This window comes from Mauremys mutica, chromosome 2 (genome assembly GCF_020497125.1).
Source record: "Mauremys mutica isolate MM-2020 ecotype Southern chromosome 2, ASM2049712v1, whole genome shotgun sequence".
Classification (NCBI taxonomy): Eukaryota; Metazoa; Chordata; order Testudines; family Geoemydidae; genus Mauremys; species Mauremys mutica.
In genome coordinates, this window is record NC_059073.1 from 41,518,814 (window position 1) to 41,541,142 (window position 22,329).

General features: G+C 39.2%; 1 protein-coding gene across 1 annotated transcript in view; it reads right to left on the reverse strand.

Moving 5' to 3' along the window:
- Window positions 1-22,329, reverse strand: part of VPS13B (vacuolar protein sorting 13 homolog B) — a 902,514-nt gene that overhangs the window by 375,342 nt on the left and 504,843 nt on the right. Inside the window, exons 22-23 of the mRNA XM_045002958.1 lie at window positions 18,792-18,919; window positions 4,912-5,146 (exon numbers count right to left, since the gene is read on the reverse strand). Coding sequence (XP_044858893.1) covers window positions 4,912-5,146; window positions 18,792-18,919 — 363 coding nt within the window. The remainder of the gene's footprint in view (window positions 1-4,911; window positions 5,147-18,791; window positions 18,920-22,329) is intronic.

A 22,329-nucleotide genomic window follows, 5' to 3' on the forward strand; every position in this document is an offset into this window, starting at 1 on the left:
GACTCTCTCACACAGTTTCATCGTATGATTAATCAGCTTAATACTTCTCTAATTTGTGCAGTTGCCATTGTCACTTTTTCCCTTGTATATCAGCACCAAGATACTTTTCCTCCACTCATTTGGTATCCTTTCCCATCTCATGATTAAATTGAACAGAAATGTCGGCAAATGGATGCCTTCTATTCCAAGCTTTTTCAATGTCTCAATAGGGATCTATCTGGGCCTAAGGCCTTATTATTTTTCATCGCTTTTACAGTGTTTGCCACTTCATCAGGTATGAGGGGCTCTACTACACCAAAGTTCATCATTTTGAAATTGCATTGTTCTCTTGGGTACCTTTTCCATCGATCCTTTATATGATATCACCAGTCGACACCATACCAATTTCATTGTTGATGAACCTCACTTCCTTTATATCTCTGGTAATTCTGACCTATGATTTTGCTAGCCTATACACTTCTTTTCCCCCTTCCTTTGTTCTAAGTCTTGTGTAAAGTTGCTTGAAGACTTCTGCTTTTGCAACTATTCCTGGACATTTTCTTCACATCCTTCTATTCCTTCAGGTTTCATTTGCTCCTACTCCTTTGCCAGAGTTTAAACTTTATTTTTTATAATTTGTACTTCTTCACTCCACCACCATGTTTGTTTTTGAATAAAGGCTTTCCAGTGTTGAAAAGTAGCATTTATATTTCTTATTATTTATACAAAGTTACAGTAGAGAGATAGAATCCTTCAGAAACAACAATCCAGGAAAGCACTTTATAAATACTTAGGCTTTTCTCTTGTCAAGGAGTAAAAGATATTAAACAACAAACAAGTCGTTTACAATTAGAGACTTTGAATAGTTGTTCCATGGAACGCTATATTTAATTCCAGTCACTTCAAATATTAAATAGACATACTGTATTCTCTTCCAAGTTTAAATCATAGGGAGTTAAGTGTTTTAAGGCCATATAGCCAGGCATTTCTGCTTTTATCCAGATTTTCAGGTTTTGATGCACTTTCAGTTGTGACAGTTCTGAGAACATTAAATTGCTGTGTTTGGAATGGTAAAGAGTTTGGCCACAGATTGGTCCAATTTATCAACTATGTGCACAGATTATTTTTAGCTTTACGTAAGAATTGTTTATTGCAGCTGGGATGACAAGACTTTATGATGGAGAGGACAGAGGTAGAGATAGTAATATAAAGAGACTCAGTAAGTTCTGATCTACAGTGCAAATACAGAAGACACATTTTAAAGGTTCTTTAATTTGAGCAATCATTGTTTGTGGTTCTTAGAATCCTATGCTGAGACGTGCAAGATGCTGCACACTCATGTCCAATCCAGCAAAGCCCTTGTCTGCAGAGGTGGTCTTGGGGTGTTGTTGCCTGGATCTTTCCATGGATGAACAAAAATTCTGCCCCTTTTGCAGGGACAAAATATCACCTTCTCAGTTTATTTGGTGGTAGGAGTGCTTCATGCAGCTGTGTTGCATACCACCCTGGATGGTTCCATGGTCCTCATTCACTGGGAGAGCTACCCAATTGGGTCCAGTGGGCTGCAGTATATCAAAGAGCATATACTGCAACATGAACTTCCTTAAGTGGAATCTGAAGTTCAGTTGCCATCCTCTGCAGTAGTTCTTGGTATTGCTTGTGGTCATCATGCAGGGATGGCAAAGATGGGGTGATTAACTCATCAGGCGAAGAGAGTTATACTCCTGTCGGTACTGCTGGTACCGGTGGATTTGGCTTGATGTCCTCCTCCTCCATATACTCTGGCAGAGCTGGTTGTTGTTGCCTAGGGGAAGAGGGCCAATCAGACTCTTGCACAGATCCAGGGTGCTGTGCATAGGGATCTCAAGGAACCCAAGAGGGCCAACATGATGGTTCAAGAGGCTGGTTGGGGAGATCCCTATGCACTGGGTACCAGCAGTTCCTGAGAAGGTAGTCTTGTCTGGTCAGAGGATGGATTCAAGGCAGTCTAGAAACCCTGTCTAGATGATTCAGCTCAGATTTTGGATTCAGCCCATGAGCAGGTCAGATTTAGTTTCATCAGTGGTACCGTTGGTGCCAGTGGATGGAGACTCCAGCTCATGGACAGAGCAGAGTAGCAGCTCTTTCTTCTCAAAGTGGATTCCTCTTCTGGTGTGGAAATATCCCTCAGGCAGAATGACCCAAAAGCAAATGAGATTGTGAGCACAGGAGGACAAGAGGAGGTATAAGTCTCAGTCTGTCCCACAATGTGAGGGGTCATGGTAGTCGGTATAGTTGGATCTGGTACATCATAGGCTTAACGGTGAGTGGGTCCTTATGGGATGATGGGTGCGTCAAAGAAGAGTCCTGCCTGGAGCCCTCAGTCAGTGCTGGCAAATGCCAATTTTTCAGCTTACTAGCTAGTACCAGAGTTGGTACTGTTGGATCCTTGCTTCTGTGTGCTTTACCCTCGTGGTTGGAATGCTAACGTGGGCCTAAGTCTTTAGGACCTGAGTGTGAGGACTCTCACAATTTGGAAGGATATGGAGAGGGATCTTTTATCTTGGGAGAAGATCTGGAAGGGGATCTGTTCCTGTGTCTGCGAGAGTGTTCCTTACTCTCATGAGAACACTGAGACAACAAGACTTTGGCTTTATTAACTATGGCCTGCTCCAGAGCTTGTGCTCAGAAGCTCAATCTGATGTTCAGTGGGGATCTCCCTGGCCTGAAATCCAACTGGAGACTTATAGCTTTCTCCAAGAGGTACTTCCTCACTTGAAGCTCTCAACCCTTGCAGGTCTGGGAAGGGAAGGAGCAGCAGATTCTGTACTTGAAGAAGATATGAGCCTCCCTATGTCAATAAAAGCAATGTTGGTGGTCATTGCTGACTGAGAAGGATCAAGGACAGGAGACACAGTTCTTAAACCCTAGAACTCTGGGCATAGACCTTCTCCCTAGTGCAGAAATGCAGAGGGTCCCCGGGGCAGGGAAGAATTAATCTACACTAACTATAAAGAGACTACGTAAAACACTAAGAACTATATACAGTTATATTTACAGATAAGAAAGGCAGTGTGAAGATAACTTTGGATACAGGATTCAAACTCAAACCATGCAGTGGTCAGAAGGAACTGGAGAGGTGGTCTGTCCACACCTCCCCTTATGCCCTCAGTGCGGAGCATGAGGAAGGTGCAGGCATGGACCAATGAACACTACTTGAAAGATTTTCCGGTCTTAGGTACATGCGTGTCCACATGTGTAATACACACAGGGACCAGCACTCAAAGATGAACCTATGATTACAAACATGGCCTGGGTAAATCCATCTCCTTTTCACATGCTACTTGGTAATATTATCCAAGTTACAGTAATTCTGAATTATAGTGCCATGCTTAATATGCTCTTTTGAATGTGATTACCAAAAGTATTCCTACAGCTTACAGTTATCTCAGAGGACTCCTCTTGTCAGAGCTCTGGAAACAAAGATTTGAGTGTGGGAGTTATTTCTGTTGTATATTGACATTTGGAGGTCAATAAGCCTTCCTGACAAAGTTGCAGTATTCCTAGATGACAGGATGACTGTGCTGTTTTTGCTTTTAAAGAAGTAAGAAAAACATGTGAATGAGCAGATAGGAGTCAGAGTAACTACATAATCTTGTAAGAAATTGGACATTTGCTTGGATCTTCTTTACGAAAGAATGAACAGTTCCAAAATAGCTTTCACAAAGAGTAAGGTTACATGCATATGATTTCACAGAGAAGGTAACATGTTTTAAGAATGATATGTCATCACTGGAGTCCTGTTCAAATATAGATAGTCATTTAGACTCTCCCTAATAAAAGTCTATAAAAAGTACTTACCTCTGCATGGAGAAAATAAAGAAGGTGACTTAAAAGCTTTGAAAATATTTTTTATTAGTCTGTTTAAGGGGAAGTTTTGGCATGGGAGAAAGTAACAGCTCCATTAGAGAATCAAAAATATCAAGATTGTGAGAACTTCTGTTTGGCATTATTCCCAGAGCACAAAGCCACACACAAATAAATCCCTTATAGTAGGGTTTATCCCAACCAAGGGGATTCAGCTCTCTTTCTCGGACTGCTCCTTCTTTTCTGAGTCTGAGAAAATGTAAGTATGGTCTACTTTCATAAAAGGTTTAAAGGGCACTACCAACTTAAAAAAATCACATTTCTGTTTAAACATATTTACCTTTTCTTGTTACTATAACAAGATTATTTTACCTGAAAGAAATTAGAGGAAACATTTATTTCTCTATTCTTGTTTACTTTGTGCATTTGACAGCACTTATAGTACCATTACAGAGAGTTTCATTGTTTAAAAAATTCACTAAAATCTGTTTCTGCTGTTGTGCATGTGGAGGAAGAGAGACTGGGGTTGTTACAGAACAAAAGGGGAGGGGAAAATCAATAAAAAATATAGGAAAATGTAGTTGTAAAATCACAAAAATTGGCAGACACTCAGGAGAAAATGTAGTACTTGAAAATACTTCTTACTCCATTTTTCATAATCTGTGCTTTATAATTTTTTGGTAAGTTTCATTAGTAAGCTTTGTGTGCAAAAAAGAGAAAAATATTATGTACAAAATTCTCCTATGAAAACCTTTTAACAAGTTTTTTTCTGCTCACTTTAATGCAAATACACAAAAACAGCAAAACCGCTCTAAAAAAATTTATAGTTTCAAGATTAGAGTAATGAATTAAATGCACATGGAAACTTCCAGAAAGTTTAAATTTTTGCTATAGTTGTACAGTTCATGGATCATGGTTAAAGAATACAAATTTGTCTGTGGCACTTCGCTCACATATTTTGGATATGAAATCTTTTAGTAAGAAGACTGGTTTATATAAAAATGTTGGCAATATAAAACAATGATCATACAACAGAATTATACATTGAAATAACAACAGGAAATTTCCAAATTTCTCATACTGTACCTTCTTCAAGAATGGATCTTAGCATAACAAAGGGGATTTCTTGCAGTGGTTCCATATATTTGTGTCCAGCACTCATAATCTTTATCTGGGGCAAGCAAAGAACTAGCGTACCAGGCATACGAGCCTGCCCATGGTACCAACTTCGGACAGTTCCAGGAATGTCACCAGACACGATTGTACTTGGGGAAGGCAGGCTGTCATTTGGAACGAACACGCAACAGGACTGCACTTCAAGCTGGAAAAACAAAAACAAAAACAAATCCAAGACAGGATTCTCAGAAATAGATCTCAACATTCTCCCAACATATTTATTCATTCATAATACAGAATCAAAGACTATATCACAGAATCACCGATATCACAGTTGATTAAAAACCTGTCTAAATTCTTAAACAGAATTAAAAGAAAGGACAACAGAAAATGGCAGATGCTTACACTTTCATAAATTACATATATAGAAAATAACACCTGAAAAGGTGCCATTTTGGTCTATACATTTGATCAAAAGGGTGTAGCCACATAAGCTGAACATACATTTGCCTTTCCACAGCTGTTTTCAGGAAACATAATGGAGTTAGAAACTGTGCCGGCAGAAAAGGTGACAAAATCCTCCTCCTTTTGCAGTTCATTAGCTTTTGTTATCACTAGCTAAGGCTCTAGAGCTGACTAGCATTTTATATGCTGTTACTTTGTAAAAAAGATTTATTTCAGTGAGAATTCTTCCCTTATTTTGTAGTTAACAGTGACTAAAGTGCATAAAAAGGTCAAGCTCAATCAGTCAAACATAAATAAAAGCCTCAGCCAAATATCGACATGTTCATTAGTACCAAGATATATCTCTTAATGAAAAACGTTAATAAAGTTTAGAAACTAACAGGTTTGTCTCCTTTTGTCACTTTTCAGATTAGAACAAGAACATGTGATTTCATATGAAACTTCTGTTTCCATGAGTGCACAGTTACTTAGACTGCTATGAAACGATTTTGATAATTCTGCCATATCCTTAGAGACTTCTAGCAAGGCTAAGTAAGCCCAAACCAAGGATTGAACTCATCATGACTTCTTAATTCAAAGGTAATGTATGCTAAAGACTGTTAGTCTTACTTGGCTCTTGCAAGTAATATTCTGCACCTGGATATCAAATAACCATAACAGCCTACACACTTGAATGCTTTGTTAAGCAAATACAAACTATGATTCAATCCGTTTCTCCACAATATTTTGGATGCAAGATGTTATTTGAAGACATGATAAAGTACTTTTGTTTGCTGCTTTCTAACTCATGTAGCAGTGTCCAATAAATGCTTCAAGATACTATAAATTTATATAATTAAAGGAACTATATCTTACAAATGATAATGAAGACCTAGTGTACGATAACCTCCCCTAAAGGCTAACATTCCCCCACAAGAGCAATAATGATGTGTAACAGGATTGGAATCCCTCAATACCATAAATAATTTGCCAGCCTGGTGAACAGAGATAAAGTGACAAGAATTCACTGTCAAAAAATATAAGTAGAATTTTGCAAAAATAAATACATTACATGAAGTTTGTGTCTGTTTCTAGTTTTAGAGTTATTTGAGCTATAAAATGAAGTTAATTACATCTTTGATAAGTAATTTATTGATCCAAGGTTTAGAATGTACTTTATTTATACCAGACAAGAAGCAATTGTGTATTGTTACAAATGTAACACATTTTGATTTTCAAAAACTCTGTAAAAATTAATCATTCTGTCAATGTTCAAAGATTTTTATGGTGACATATAAGAGTATTTTCTGGTCTATTAGCAATAAGTTGAAGTTAAGACCACTGTTGGGCAGTGATAAATAGATGACAAAGGCAATGCAGTTATGGTCAGAGTAGCTTTTCTTTTATCAATGCACTTACCGAGTAAGCAATTTATAACAAATCACCCAATATATATCTCTATGATGATTAACATCAAATGTTGCCAGAATATACAAGACATGTGGTTATAATAACCCACAAATTCTACAAACTCAGAGATACAATGTTGTATCACTTTACTCACTGCAAGGGTCTACAATAGATGTTTAACAAAGTTCACTTTACAAGTATACAGAACCAGGAAATGCTAAGATTTTTTACACTTTATCTGCAAAATTGCATTGAATACAATTTGCTCAGGTCATTTTCCTCTGTTTAATTTGATTTTACCATATTAAGAACATTGAAGTGTAATCACAACTGTAGCACTCCTTATATTATTTAGAAGGAGCTATCACTCACTTAGGCCTCGATTAGAAGACCCTTCATGTTCAGTAGTACCTTGAGTTAATGTGAGTTGGTGCATTGATTTCAATGGGACTGCTCATGGACTAATGGGTGGTAGAATCTGGTCCAAAATGTGTAATAATATATTTCTATATAAATTCAAGCCAATTTAAGTGAAAAAATGATCTGGAGAAAGGGGTAAAAAGTGAGGTGGCAAAGTCTGCAGATAATACTGAACTGCTCAAGATAGTTAAGACCAAAGCAGACTGTGAAGAACTTCAAAAAAATCTCACAAAACTAAGTGATTGGGCAACAAAATGGCAAATGAAATTTAATGTGGATAAATGTAAAGTAATGCACATTGGAAAAAATAACCCCAACTGTACATACAATATGATGGGGGCTAATTTAGCTACAACAAATCAGGAAAATATCTTGGAGTCATCGTGGATAGTTCTCTGAAGATGTCCACGCAGTGTGCAGAGGCGGTCAAAAATGCAAACAGGATGTTAGGAATCATTAAAAAGGGGATAGAGAATAAGACAGAGAATATATTATTGCCCTTATATAAATCCATGGTACGCCCACATCTTGAATACTATATACAGATGTGGTCTCCTCATCTCAAAAAAGATATATCGGCACTAGAAAAGGTTCAGAGAAGGGCATCTAAAATGATTAGGGGTTTGGAGAGGGTCCCATATGAGGAGAGATTAAAGAGGCTAGGACTTTTCAGCTTGGAAAAGAGGAGACTAAGGTGGGATATGATAGAGGTATATAAAATCATGAGTGATGTGGAGAAAGTAGATAAGGAAAAGTTATTTACTTATTCCCATAATATAAGAACTAGGGGTCACCAAATGAAATTAATAGACAGCAGGTTTAAAACAAATAAAAGGAAGTTCTTCTTCACACAGCGCACAGTCAACTTGTGGAACTCCTTACCTGAGGAGGTTGTGAAGGCTAGAACTATAACAGCGTTTAAAAGAGAACTGGATAAATTCATGAAGGTTAAGTCCATTAATGGCTATTAGCCATGATGGGTAAGAAATGGTGTCCCTAGACTCTGTTTGTCAGAGGGTGGAGATGGATGGCAGGAGAGAGATCACTTGATCATTACCTGTTAGGTTCATTCCCTCTGGGGCACCTGGCATGTCGGGAGACAGGATACTGGGCTAGATGGACCTTTGGTCTGACCCAGTACAGCCGTTCTTATGAAAAAGCATGCATAAATAAATGAATGCATCATATAGGAGGTCTTAAATCAGAGGAATATACAGTTTAAGATTTTCAAAGGAGAACACAAAGGATGAACCTCTAAAAACACACATTTTCCTGTACAAATCAGGCAATTACTACCTGTCACAGGAAATTATCAGTTTATATGTGGAAATGCCTGTTAGAGCATTCAACAGTGGCTTCTTAAGGAACGTGTTACATTTCTCATTGGGCCAAATTTTGCCCTCACGAAATTCCAGCAAGTTTCAGTGGGATTTTCACATGCATCTGAAAGCACAATCTGTCTCTCTCACCCCCACTCTCCTCTGCCCAATCCCACCCAGGAGATTTGGCTTACAGCAAGTTCCAGTAAAGAGAGGGAAGAATACACCCAATATTGATGCACTATATGTTGGATTAAATAATAATAATATATGTTATGTATCATTTTATTGATATGGAAAGTGCTTTAAATTATATGTAATCAAAATATTTTAAAATTAAAGTTACATCAATTGCATATATTAAAGCTACCATATAAATCTTTTTTACCTTTTTAAATAACTGTTAAATGGTATTTCTAAAATTGTGACTTTAACGTAAAATGTGACTGATCTATGTAACTGAATATAAATCTGTAGCAGTAAATCTTGCATTAATGTAAGGATCTGACAATCCAAGGGAAAGAAAATGAAGTAATCTGCCAGTAAGAAGTCCTCAAGCTGGGGGTCAGATCCTGTTCATGGAAACCATCTGGTTGGGACCCTCCAAGCCACACCAAACACAAATGATCTTTTAAAAAAATATCCTATTCATTAATGTATCGCAGCTGTACTGAGTGTTACTTCACTTTTCCATGGCAACATCCTTTCTGTTTTAAGGATCTTATTTCAGTTTTGGTAGCAACATGTTCTTGTGCCAATACTGAACACATTCATGTGTTAAAGAGAAAGAATTATTACAAATTCTTGAAATGGAATCACCTCCTATTTTGATTTCTATTATGTCAAGGGCTATAACATATACTAATGATAAACTAAGGGCGAAAGAACTGTTTTGCCTTCTAATTAAAAAAAAATTAAGTGAACCATATTGTATTTAAGATTTTACTAACATTTTTACATTGAAAGGTGAGTGGATCACCAGATCTCAGCTATTTAAAAAGGAAAATATTAATTTACTAAAGTAAGTGATGGCACAAGAATTGTTTAAGCAGTTTATACTATTTTTAAAATTCTATACTGCATAAAAGGGAAGGTTGTTCAGTAGAGAGAACTGTAAAATACGTACTGAATCAGGGGAAAATCATCCTGGCTGTGGAGTGGCCTGCAGCAGAGGTGCTGCTGTGTAGGAGAGTGGAGAAGATGTGCCAGGGATATCTACAGCCCCTTATGCTTCATAGTGTTACAATTAAAAGATTCACATCTTCCCTGCTGAGCCCTTGATAGCCAGCCCTAGCCAATCCCACTACTTGCTATAGGTGACAGAAACTGCCCAATGGGGGAACTTTGTAAGGATACCTCTAAGCAGTGTGGCCTCTGTCCCCTCTAAGTCCCAGCCCTGCAAATATATTCCTGCTGTAAAAAGGCTAGTGTGTATTTATCTGTTTTGTTTTGGGGGCTTTTGTGAGGGACAAGAGGGGGGTACACATATATGAGATCTAGGGTGACCAGACAGCAAGTGTGAAAAGTCGGGACAGGGGGTGAAGGGTAATAGGAGCCTATATAAGAAAAATACCCAAAAATTGGGACATCTGGTCACCCTAATGAGACCCACAAACTGAAGAGATCCACTGGCCAGAAGTCTCATGTAGAGGGGTGGGATGAGGTCAACAATGAGGGCTGCCGTGGCCAAGCTGCACAGGTGCTTGACTCCTACTTCCAAGTTGAGTAATAGCATTTTATCTATCTAACTTTTCTGCTGGTGTACCACACAAGCTCTGCTTATTTGTATGTTGCAAGGGAGACAGAATTTCACATTTAAAGTTTGTTAAAAACATCTTAAAACATAAGTGGTAATATTTGACTGATTTCCTACTACTTTCTGAACAATGCACAGTTCACTGTTGACTAAATTTAAAACAATATTTTTATTTGGTCATGAAACTACAGAAATCAAAACTGATAGACTAAATTTGTAGATAAATGTTCCAAAATGGAAACATTTTATAGAAATTCTTGTGAAAACTTTAGGAACTCTCTTACTGATGTTAGCAGGAAATGAGCATGATCATTCTATCAGTCTCACTCACTCATTGTGTGATAAATAACGAGTCAATTAATAGTCTCTCTCCCTCCCATACCTATTGTATATTATTGCTAAGTTACATGTTACAAAAGCTCTCTGTGTCCTGCACAAGGAACAAGAATATAAGTTAACCTCACGATTAGATTTCTATTCTATCAAACAATAAAAAATTCAGTGGAAATTATACTCTTTAGAGAAAATATTACTTCAAATAATTGCAGGAAACAGGCTTATTTTTCAAAATATTTTAAAGCACATGGAGTATCTACTGAACATTACAAATAATCATTGTACACTTATTGGGTTGTCATTCACTGTAACATTGCTCTTTAATTAATTTGGTTTTACTACAGATGCCTCATTATTCCCACTAGAATTCATCATTAACAACCAATTAAAAATAATTGTTTATGCCGCTTCATGATTTTAGCAACTATTAATACAAGTAACATGTGAAAAGTGAGTACCGCCTCCACAGCCTAGCTGCCAAAAAAGACTTCAAGGCTGCATATAAAACCCCACAACTAAATAATAAAAACTATTTTTAGTTAAGACTGAAAGTCTTTTTCACTGAAATGCTAATAGTTTACAGCAACTCCAATGAACAATATCTTCATGCAAGGGTCTATCATGAGCAAAAAGGACCAGGGCTAAACCAGTACCAGTCTTGGCTCCAAAACAAACTTTCCACGACTTTGGTTCAACACATTTACTTACTCAAACTTTCACTAAAAAAAAAAAATCCTTTGATGATTTTAAATTATCAAGTTCTGTTTTATCCAATGACCAACTGCAGACTTTTATGTTGTACAACTGAAAGAAAAGCACCTGCAAAGAAATATACTCAACTTTTGTATTTCATCAGGATGTGCAACCCTAAATAATGCCAAGTCATTGTTAGAAATCTATTCTTAAATTACATACGTGGTTTCTCATTGGGAGCTGATGTAATTTTCTTTGGATGGCTTCTCAATGTGCCTCTTTCCATCAAGTTAAAGAAAATAAATATTCACCAACATTTATCCATATATCTCACTATGTATAATGAGATGGTATGGTGATTAAAACGCAGTGGAGAAACAGGGAAAATGGAAGAGAAACCAGGACAAATGAGCAAGTAATGTGGTTTAGGGACACAAACATGGAAAGTTTATTAAAAAGTTGGGCATACAAATAGCTACATTTCCTAAGCAACTCTAAGGGCATGTCTATACTGCTTCTGCAGTTTGCACTACAGGAGTGTGAATAGCAGTGCACACCAAAGTGTTGCACTGTAACTCTACTCCCTGGATGTGCAGGTATGAAATACCAGGTTTTTACTCACAGTACTGTAATCCTGTTTGAAGAGAGCTAAAATAATGTGAACTAGGAACCATTTAGTTTGCGCCTGCAGCATCCATACAGGGAAATAACAGCACAGCATTTTGGTGCACACTGCTATTCAAACTCCTGTAGTCCAAACTGTGGGTCAGTGTAGATATGCCATAAGTTACTCAGCACTAACAACAAAAATAATCACCTTACCTCATTCTCTGTTTTAAAATATTGCAGTTTATAAGCTTCATTTCCAAAAAGACCACCTTTAAAAACCGGAAGCAAAATCTTACTGAGGGAAACAGAAAGGAGCACAAACTCTGGCAAGCAGCAAAGAATCCTGTGGCACCTTATAGACTAACAGACGTTTTGCAGCATGAGCTTTCGTGGGTGAATACCCACTTCTTCGGATGCAAGTGGTGGAAATTTCCTGGGGCAGGTATATATAAGCAAGCAAGAAGCAAGCTAGAGATAACGAGGTTAGATCAATCAGGGTGGATGAGGCCCTGTTCTAGCAGTTGAGGTGTGAAAACTAACGGAGGAGAAACTGGTTCTGTAATTGGCAAGCCATTCACAGTCTTTGTTTAGTCCTGAGCTGATGGTGTCAAATTTGCAGATGAACTGGAGCTCAGCAGTTTCTCTTTGAAGAAAAGAGAAAAAGGAAAAAGGACTGTAAGCTGTCTAAACTCCTACCTGCCACATGGGGCCACAACCGTGGTACCCCTAACCCACCCAGCAATATCGTCAATCTATCCAACCACACACTCAGCCCAGAAGAACAGTCTGTCCTATCTCGGGGACTCTCTTTCTGCCCTGCCACCCCCACCAATATGATACAGTTCTGCGGTGATCTGGAAGCCTACTTTCGCCGTCTCCGACTCAAAAGAATTCTTTCAGGACAACACTGAACAGCGCACGGATACAAAGTTACCCTCCCACCAACAGCACAAGAAGAAGAACTCCACATGGACTCCTCCTGAGGGTCGAAATGACAGTCTGGACCTATACATTGAATGCTTCCGCCGACGTGCACAGGCAGAAATTGTGGAAAAACAACATCACTTGCCTCACAACCTAAGTTGTGCAGAACGCAATGCCATCCACAGCCTCAGAAACCATCCTGACATTATAATCAAAGAGGCTGATAAAGGAGGTGCTGTTGTCATCATGAACAGGTCTGACTACCAAAAGGAGGCTGCCAGACAACTCTCCAATACTAAATTTTACAGGCTACTTCCCTCAGATCCCACTGAGGAATACACTGAGAAACTGCACCATCTACTCAGGACACTCCCTACACTAACACCAGAACTAATCAACATACCCTTAGAGCCCCGACCAGGGTTATTCTATCTACTACCCAAGATCCACAAACCCGGAAATCCTGGACGCCCTATCATCTCGGGCATTGGAACTCTCACTGAAGGACTGTCTGGATATGTAGACTCTCTACTCAGACCCTATGCTACCAGCACTCCCAGCTATCTCCGTGACACCACTGATTTCCTGAGGAAACTACAATGCATTGGTGACCTTCCAGAAAACACCATCCTGGCCACCATGGATGTAGAGGCTCTCTACACAAACATCCCACATACTGATGGAATACAAGCTGTCAGGAACAGTATCCCTGATGATGCCACAGCACACCTGGTTGCTGAGCTCTGTGGCTTTATCCTCACACACAACTATTTCAAATTTGCTGACAATATATATCTCCAGATCAGTGGCACCGCTATGGGCACCCGTATGGCCCCACAATATGCCAATATTTTTATGGCCGACCTGGAACAACGCTTCCTCAGCTCCCGTCCACTCACGCCCCTTCTCTACCTACGCTACATCGATGACATCTTCATCATCTGGACCCATGGGAAGGAGACTCTGGAAAAATTCCACCACGATTTCAACAGCTTCCACCCCTCCATCAACCTCAGCCTGGACCAATCTACACGGGAGGTCCACTTCCTAGACACCACGGTGCAAATAAGTGATGGTCACATCAACACCACCCTATACCGAAAACCTACCGACCGCTATGCCTACCTTCATGCCTCCAGCTTCCATCCCGGACACACCACAAGATCCATTGTCTACAGCCAAGCACTGAGGTACAACCGTATCTGCTCTAACCCCGCAGACAGAGACCAACACCTAGAAAATCTCCACCAAGCATTCTCAAGATTACAGTACCCACACAAGGAAATAAGGAAACAGATCAACAGAGCCAGACGTGTACCCAGAAGCCTCCTACTGGAAGACAAACCCAAGAAAGAAACCAACAGGACTCCACTGGCCATCACATACAGTCCCCAGCTAAAACCCCTACAACGCATCATCAGGAATCTACAACCCATCCTGGACAATAATCCCACACTTTCACAGGCCTTGGGTGGCAGACCAGTTCTCGCCCACAGACAACCTGCCAACCTGAAGCATATTCTCACCAGCAACTGCACACCGCACCATAGTAACTCTAGCTCAGGAACCAATCCATGCAACAAACCTCGATGCCAACTCTGCCCACATATCTACACCAGCAACACCATCACAGGACCAAACCAGATCAGCCACAACATCACCGGTTCATTCACCTGCACTTCCACCAATGTAATATATGCCATCATATGCCAGCAATGCCCCTCTGCTATGTACATCGGCCAAACTGGACAGTCTCTAAGGAAAAGGATAAATGGACACAAATCAGACATTAGGAATGGCAATATACAAAAACCTGTAGGAGAACACTTCAACCTCCCTGGCCACACAATAGCAGATCTTAAGGTGGCCATCCTACAGCAAAAAAACTTTAGGACCAGACTTCAAAGAGAAACTGCTGAGCTCCAGTTCATCTGCAAATTTGACACCATCAGCTCAGGACTAAACAAAGACTGTGAATGGCTTGCCAATTACAGAACCAGTTTCTCCTCCCTTGGTTTTCACACCTCAACTGCTAGAACAGGGCCTCATCCACCCTGATTGATCTAACCTTGTTATCTCTAGCTTGCTTCTTGCTTGCTTATATATACCTGCCCCAGGAAATTTCCACCACTTGCATCCGAAGAAGTGGGTATTCACCCACGAAAGCTCATGCTGCAAAACGTCTGTTAGTCTATAAGGTGCCACAGGATTCTTTGCTGCTTCTACAGAACCAGACTAACACGGCTACCCCTCTGATACTAAACTCTGGCAAGTTAAGTGTAAAAAATACAATTAGGCAGACCAAAAAAGAATCTGAAGATCAACTAGAAACAAACACAAAAACTAACAGCAATTTTTTTTAAAGTACATCAGCAGCAGGGACCTGGCTAAAAAATTAGTGGAGCCAAGGGACAATCAAGGTGCTAAAGGAGAATTTAAGGAAGACATGGTCGTTGCACAGAAGCTAAATTAATTCTTTGTATTGGGTCTTCACTGTAGAGGATGTACGGGAGATTCCCACACATGATTCATTCTTTTTAGGTAACAAATCTGAGGAACTGCCCCAAACTGAGGTGTCAACAGAGGAGTTTTGGAACAAATTGATAACTTAAAAAGTAGTAAGACACAAGGACCAGATGGCATTCACCCAAGAGTTCTGAAGGAACTCTCATATGAAATTGCAGAACTACTAACTATGGTAATAATCTATTGCTTAAATCAATTTCTATACCATATGACTGGAAGATAGCTAATGTAAGAGCTATTTTTAAAAAAGACTCCAGAGGCAATTTGGGCAAATAAAGGCCAGTAAGCCTAACTTCAGTATGGAGCAAATTGGTTGAAACTGGCCAAGAATTACCAACACATAGATGAACATGATATGTTGGGGAAGAGCCAACACGTTTTTTGTGAATGGAAATCATAACTCACCAATTTTACAGGAGTCAGCAAATGCATGGACAAGGATGATCAAGTTGATATAGTGTACTTGAACTTTCAGAAAGCTTTTGACAAGGTCCCTTGTCAAATGCTCTTAAGCAAAGTAGGCAGTCATGGGATAAGAGGCCCAAGTCGCTGCTCTGGAAATTTCTGAGATAGGGCATCTTTAAGGAATCCAACCAAGGTAGAAATTGACCTCATGGAGTGTGTACAGATTCCAGACAGAGGCAACAGGTTGTACTCTTGATAAGTGATTAATGAAACTCAAGGACTTCCTGAAGTCCTTAGTCCTGTCCAAGTAGAATGCTAGTGCTCTTCTAATGTCTAGCATATGCAGAGTCACCTCCTTGTTTTCACAATGTGGTTTTCGGGAAAATAACAGGAAGATGGATCTGTTGATTCATATAGAAAGTGGAGGCGACTTTAGGGAGAAACTTGGGATGAGGCCTCAGCGTTACTTTGTCTTTAAAAAAGATGGTGGATGTGCCATTTCTCCTATGCCCTTAACTGAGATGATGGCAATTAAAAATGCTGTCTTCGTGGGCAGCTGTAAGAGAAAGCAAGTTGCCATGGGCTCAAAGGAAGGTCTAGTCAAAGCTCTGAGAATTAGGTCAAGATCCCAGGTTGGAGAGGGTGGTCTCACATGCATGAAGAGTTCCAATGCCCTTAAGGAATCTCTGCATCAGCAGGTAAGCAAACACCAAGTATCCATCGACCTGATGGGGAAAGCCATTATGTCCGCAAGATGTAGCTTAAGGAAGCTGAGTGAGTTTTGACCTCTTAAGGTCTAAAATGTAGTCTAAAATTAGAGAGATGGAAGACGAGGTTGGGTCTGTGTGCTTAGAATGACACAAAACTTGGAATCATTTCCATTTTTGTAGGTAAGTATGTTGAGTAGTTAACTTTTGGCTGACAACAACACGTCTTTCACCTCATGAGAGCATTCTACGTCTAAGGTCTGGAACCAAATGGGAGTATTATGCAGGGCAGCAAATTAAGCATGTTTGAGTCTTTGCAGGATTGGAGCCTAGACTCTAAGGGCCAAGTTTTTAAGAGATATTTAGGCATCTAAAAATGCAGATAGGAGGTACCTAATGGGATTTTCAGAACGGTCCCCAAGTCACAAAGGGAGTTGGATGCCTAGATACTTTTGAAAACCCACTAGGCATCTATCTACATTTTTAGGCAGCTAGCTACATTTAAAAATCTGGTGCTAAGTTCTTTGGGACAACAGTGTCCTTTTTATTTCTGTCAAGTGTTTTGTGATTTTACAGAACTATTTCAATATTAAAATAGATAAAAAATACAGTTTCATATTCATGGCACTCAAAACCAGAAGGCATCGGATTGTTTCACAAAAATATAACCAAAATTATAAACTGTAGATAAAAAAATATTTGAAAAATAAAAAAGTGGATCTAGCATTAAAAAAAAATCTACCAATATCCTAACATCAAGGAATCGAGCTAATACATGTTTGTTATACAACAGTTTATCTTCACTTCCAGAATTTTTTTTTTTGAGAATACACAAATCTATTTCTACAACCTCCTTTAATTTTTGCAAAAAAACCAGACAGAACATAATTGCAACATTTTTTACTTCTTTGCAAATATGAAAAACTGGGTATTTATTTTAACTGGTCAATAACTTTCATACACCTCAACACATGAACTAATTTTTCATTTTCCTGGCAGATGCTTTGGTTGCAAAACCCCGGAAATGTTATTGATAAAACAGAGAAGGTCACCAGGAGAAATTTTGGGCAGAGGACACAATTAAACTCCCTTAAACTCCCATGCCCTTCCCCGCCCCATTCTCTCATTCATAACTCACTCCTTTATTATCATCATCATCATCATCATCTGTTTGTATTGCAATAGAACCTTCATGCCTCAATCCAGGATCAGAGCCTCATTGTGCTGTACACTGTACAAACACATAACAAAAATACTTTGCTTACAAGTAAATATCTGACTCTTCTTTTCCAGCTGTCCTCTTTCCCAGTGGTGAAAATGACATTGGGGAGGGGAGAGACAAACCCGCTTAGAAACTATGAACCAAGGACCTGACTCAAAGCCCAATTAAGTCAATAGATAGTATCTCATCAACTTCAGGAGGTTCTGTATTAAGCCACAATCCTGAAGCCCTTACTCAGAAAAACTCCAATTTTCACACCTTATGCTATAATGAAGTCAATGAGAGTTTTATCTGAGTACAGAATAAGTAAAGTGAAGGTTTTGGTATTTGGCCATATACAAGTGAATAAATTGGTATGCAGAAGGGGTAATGGAAGATCCAATGGTTATGCTTCCCCAATAATAATTTTTAAGTTTAACATGAAAAATGCATTGCAATGCCCGAGGGGGGGGAGGGGGAAGGCTGTGCACTCTGGCCAATCAAAGCACGTTTGATATAACGCAGTTTCACCTATAACGCAGTAAGATTTTTTGGCTCCCGAGGATAGTGTTATATCAAGGTAGTGATGTATGTACATTGTTATAAAAAAGCATTGCTTCTATTGAGCTCAAATTTATGCAGAACAGAATGGTACAGTTTAGTCTGAGTGGTCTACTTCTTATCTCAACAAAGGGGCAAAAATTTAAGTAGATGAGCTACCACTATGACTGCATTAATTACACATGCTATTTCCATACTTAAAAGCACTGAAATAGTTTATTTTTAGAAAGAAAACTGCTCTGTGGGGCCAATTACAGCTGGTGTAAGACCTCCATACATGTGATATAAAAAAAATAATGTTTTTAATGTTTTTCTTCTCCTTTTACAGTTAAGTAGAAAGATAAGTCCATTGATACAAATATTTTAAATTCTATGAATCCTTGGTGAATTTATCAAATAGCCATAATTTAATTTTCTGTCTGTAGTATTTTTAAAGTAAAATACGATAATAAAACTGGGAAGCTTTTTTTTATAGAGATTTTTTAAAAGTGCATAAAAAGTGGGAAGACATAACTTTTCTCACTCCCTTTTCATCTTACCTGAAGTGTAAGGCGTTTAACTGCATTCCACACTATCCCAATAAATTCTTTCATTCTCTCCTCAGGACTTCTGCAGCTCTCAGATGAGGTCAGCATGGCTTTCAATGGAAGTGACAAAGGCCTAGATTCTAAAGCAAACAACATACACTAGTTACTTGGATGATATGTACCTTCACTCAGTAATTGATTACTAGTAGATTTTTTTTTATTTAAAGTCTATAAATAGTTTGTCTCCACTCCCCAATTTAAAATGTATGTTTCAGTGTTTACACTGTATAGCAGAAACTTGAGTGGACTAGTATTGTTTTATTTACTAGCTTTAAGCTTGGGAAGGGAATAGTATCAATTGTGATGAGAAATTCAACATTTTAACAGCATTTAGAGACATCCTAAATTTTTCCAATGTAAGCTGCTAAAAAATATTATGAAGAATGCTTGACCTAAGCAATTAAAGTCAGTTTTTAACATGCAATGGCATATTTGATGATGTACTAGTAATAAGTTTTCCACATAATTTGCTGCCTGGGTAATCTAAACAAAGATTTAGTTCTGTAAACTTGTTGCAAAGAGCAAAACAGTATCCATGTTAAAATTTAGTCTTTCACTTGGTATCTTTAATTATTAATTTAAGGAAAGGTTTTTCAGCAAACATGCCAAAATATTCAAGAAAATTAAACCATCATTTAAATGTTGTTCCTAAACTTTTAAAAATCTAACTGGCTTAAGAAAATTCTAAAATGCACCAAAAATATCATAAAATGTTGGAAAAAATAAAATTTTCTAATAAGGAAAAAACAAAAAGTGACTGCATCATACCATATTAATAATATATTTAATTTAGTAATAAATATGTGAATATAAAAACGATTTAAATGAGGAATTCATTTACAAGTATGCCAGCAGAATCAAACTACCAGACTGTCACAGTGTCTGGCCCTTTGAGAGGAGGTGGGTCTCAGCCCCACCTGTGACACAATTAGCTTACCTCCCTGTGTGGTGAGAGCCCGTATGATCATTATGACTTATGTGTCATGTGGCTCATTTAGGTCTCTTAGGGAAGAAAGTCCTCGGAGGTAGGGTTAGCATATTTCAAGTTGCTAAATAGAGGATATTGCTGGTGGGAGGGGAAGCTGGAGGGGGTGGGTACAGTTTCTATGGCAATACCATACCATACCACCCTTACTTCTGTGCTGATGGTGGCAGCACTCTCTTCAGAGCTGGGCACCTGGCCAGCTGCTGCTGCAGTCTAACTGCCCAGGTCTGAAGGCAGCAGCACAGGAATAAGGGTGGCAAATCCAGTAAACTCACACGTCACTATTAGGGCACGCCAGGAACTGAAGTCCTATCTGAATCAATGTTGGAAACAGGTCGAGCAAGGAAAACCATGGACATTTGTTCATATATAAAAAATCTACCTGAACAGAGATCGGACAAACAAAAAAAAGAGGTCATATCCGGGAACACCTTGACATGTAGTAACCCTACTTGGAGGTAGAATAGAGTGGAGGAGAAATTAGGAGGAATCCTCCGGGAAGGAAGCCCTGGTAGCTGCTGCTCAGCAAAAGAGCAAGGAGTGACTCAAAGGAGCCCAGGAAGGGCTGACAGGGAAGGACGGAACAGAGCCTGGGAGCAGCTGAATACTGAACCAAAGGGCTTTATGAAGAGTGTCTGGGGTGGAAGACAGATCAACACCTCAGGATGCAGGGGCTGTGCCCAGCTTGAGGCTGGGACATAGACTCTGGGTTTTTTGTACTGGTCTTTTTGACTGGTATACTACAGAATGGGGCAACTTCCTTTAAAGCCTTAGCTGTGGGGCCAAGTCACTGGATCAGCCAAACTCTCACAAGAGGAAACTGAGGCAAGGCCACTGCAGAACCACCCTAGGTTCATGAGGCAGTCATCCTGCAACACAGATCTACCAAATAACATTTTTTTCAGCAGGAGCAGCAACTATATGCATTTTCCACAACACATTAAATTATCGCTTTGAGATTTTGGACCATCTTTTGATGTATTCAGCTTCTTCAACTTCTCTATTCTATCACATCCATGAATGGGCAGAGAAAATGGCAGGCATAAATTAAGAATTCTTTCTAGTTCATTTTAAAATGAATTTAAAATCAGTAGAATTCTAATGACTATAACAGTCTGTAGCATATAAACTCTGCCAAAAAACAACCAACCAACTGCCTTCTTCTGTCCCACATGCATCTTAAAATTGAATCTGGCAAAATCTGACTGTATGCCCTTCTCAAAGAAGTTTGGCCATTAGACAATTTCAATCATCTCTGAAAATATAGGGACAAGGCAAAAGATCACATTCTAAAGCACCCCAAAAAGGACATGGGCAAGAGAGGGGGAGAGACTGAGGCAACAGCATGCTCTCTTAGAAATTAATCTGTGATTTTTTTTCCAGTAAAAAGCTATGAGAGAGCAAAAAAAACCAAAAAACCTACAGCTGGCTAATAATTTAGGCAAAATCCACTCAAAAACTCAGTTTCAAAAATGTGATAGATTGTAGTTTATGGACTGCCTTGAAAAAAAAGAGAAAGCTGAATTTTATGTAGTAAGTAAGGAAATAAAGAAAAGGTGAAGAGACGGTCTGAAAAGCAGGAAGGAAAGATTATTTTGGTTGCAGCATTTGAGTTATAATGGAATAGAAAGAGAAAAAAAAGACATGAGAGAGTATAGAGCAGGACATTGCAATGGTAGTGAGGATGAAAGGAGGTAAGAAATGGTTACTTACTGTAACTGTAGTTCTTTGAGATGTGATGCAGACATTCCAAGTGTATTCCAGGTAGGTGTGTGCATCCGCTGGAGCCAGAGACTTTTGCTTAGCAGTACCTGTACAGGGGAGGCTGATGCCTGTAGCCCCTCCCCTAGCTATAATAGGCAGCCCTGCCCTGACCCCCCTCAGTTCCTTCACACTGACTATCCAGGGGAAGACTCCAATGCAGAGGGGATGGAGAGTGAGTTGTGGAATACATGTCTGCATTACATCTTGAAGAACCACAGTTACAGTAAGTTACCATTTCTTCTTCTTTGAGTAGATGCAGATGTGTATTCCAAGTAGGGAACTAATGAGCAGTACCCCAATCTGGAGGCGGGGTTCAGAGTCTATCTGAGTAAGGATCACAGGACTGCTCTGCAGACATTAGTATCAACTCTGGAAGAAGCAGCAATTGCCTAATGGTCTGCAAATGTATGTGCAGACCACATATCTGCCGAGGAGGCGTAGCTGACGCTATCTTATCAGTCTTGATGCAAGATGTTATCCATCTAAAGATGGTCCACGCAGAGACTGCTTATCCCTTCATGGGGTCCGCATAGGACATGAAGAGGCGAGGCATGAAACTGTTCAGTTCTGTTCCGACAGAAGGCTAGACAGTGTCTAATGTCTAGCATATGGACGCGTGCTCCTCCAGACAAATACAGCACCTGGTTCAAATGAAACTGAGAGACCACCCTGGATACAAACTTCAGGTGTGGCCAAAGTGTAACCTTGTCTCTGGAGAACTGCATGGAAGGAGGCACAGCC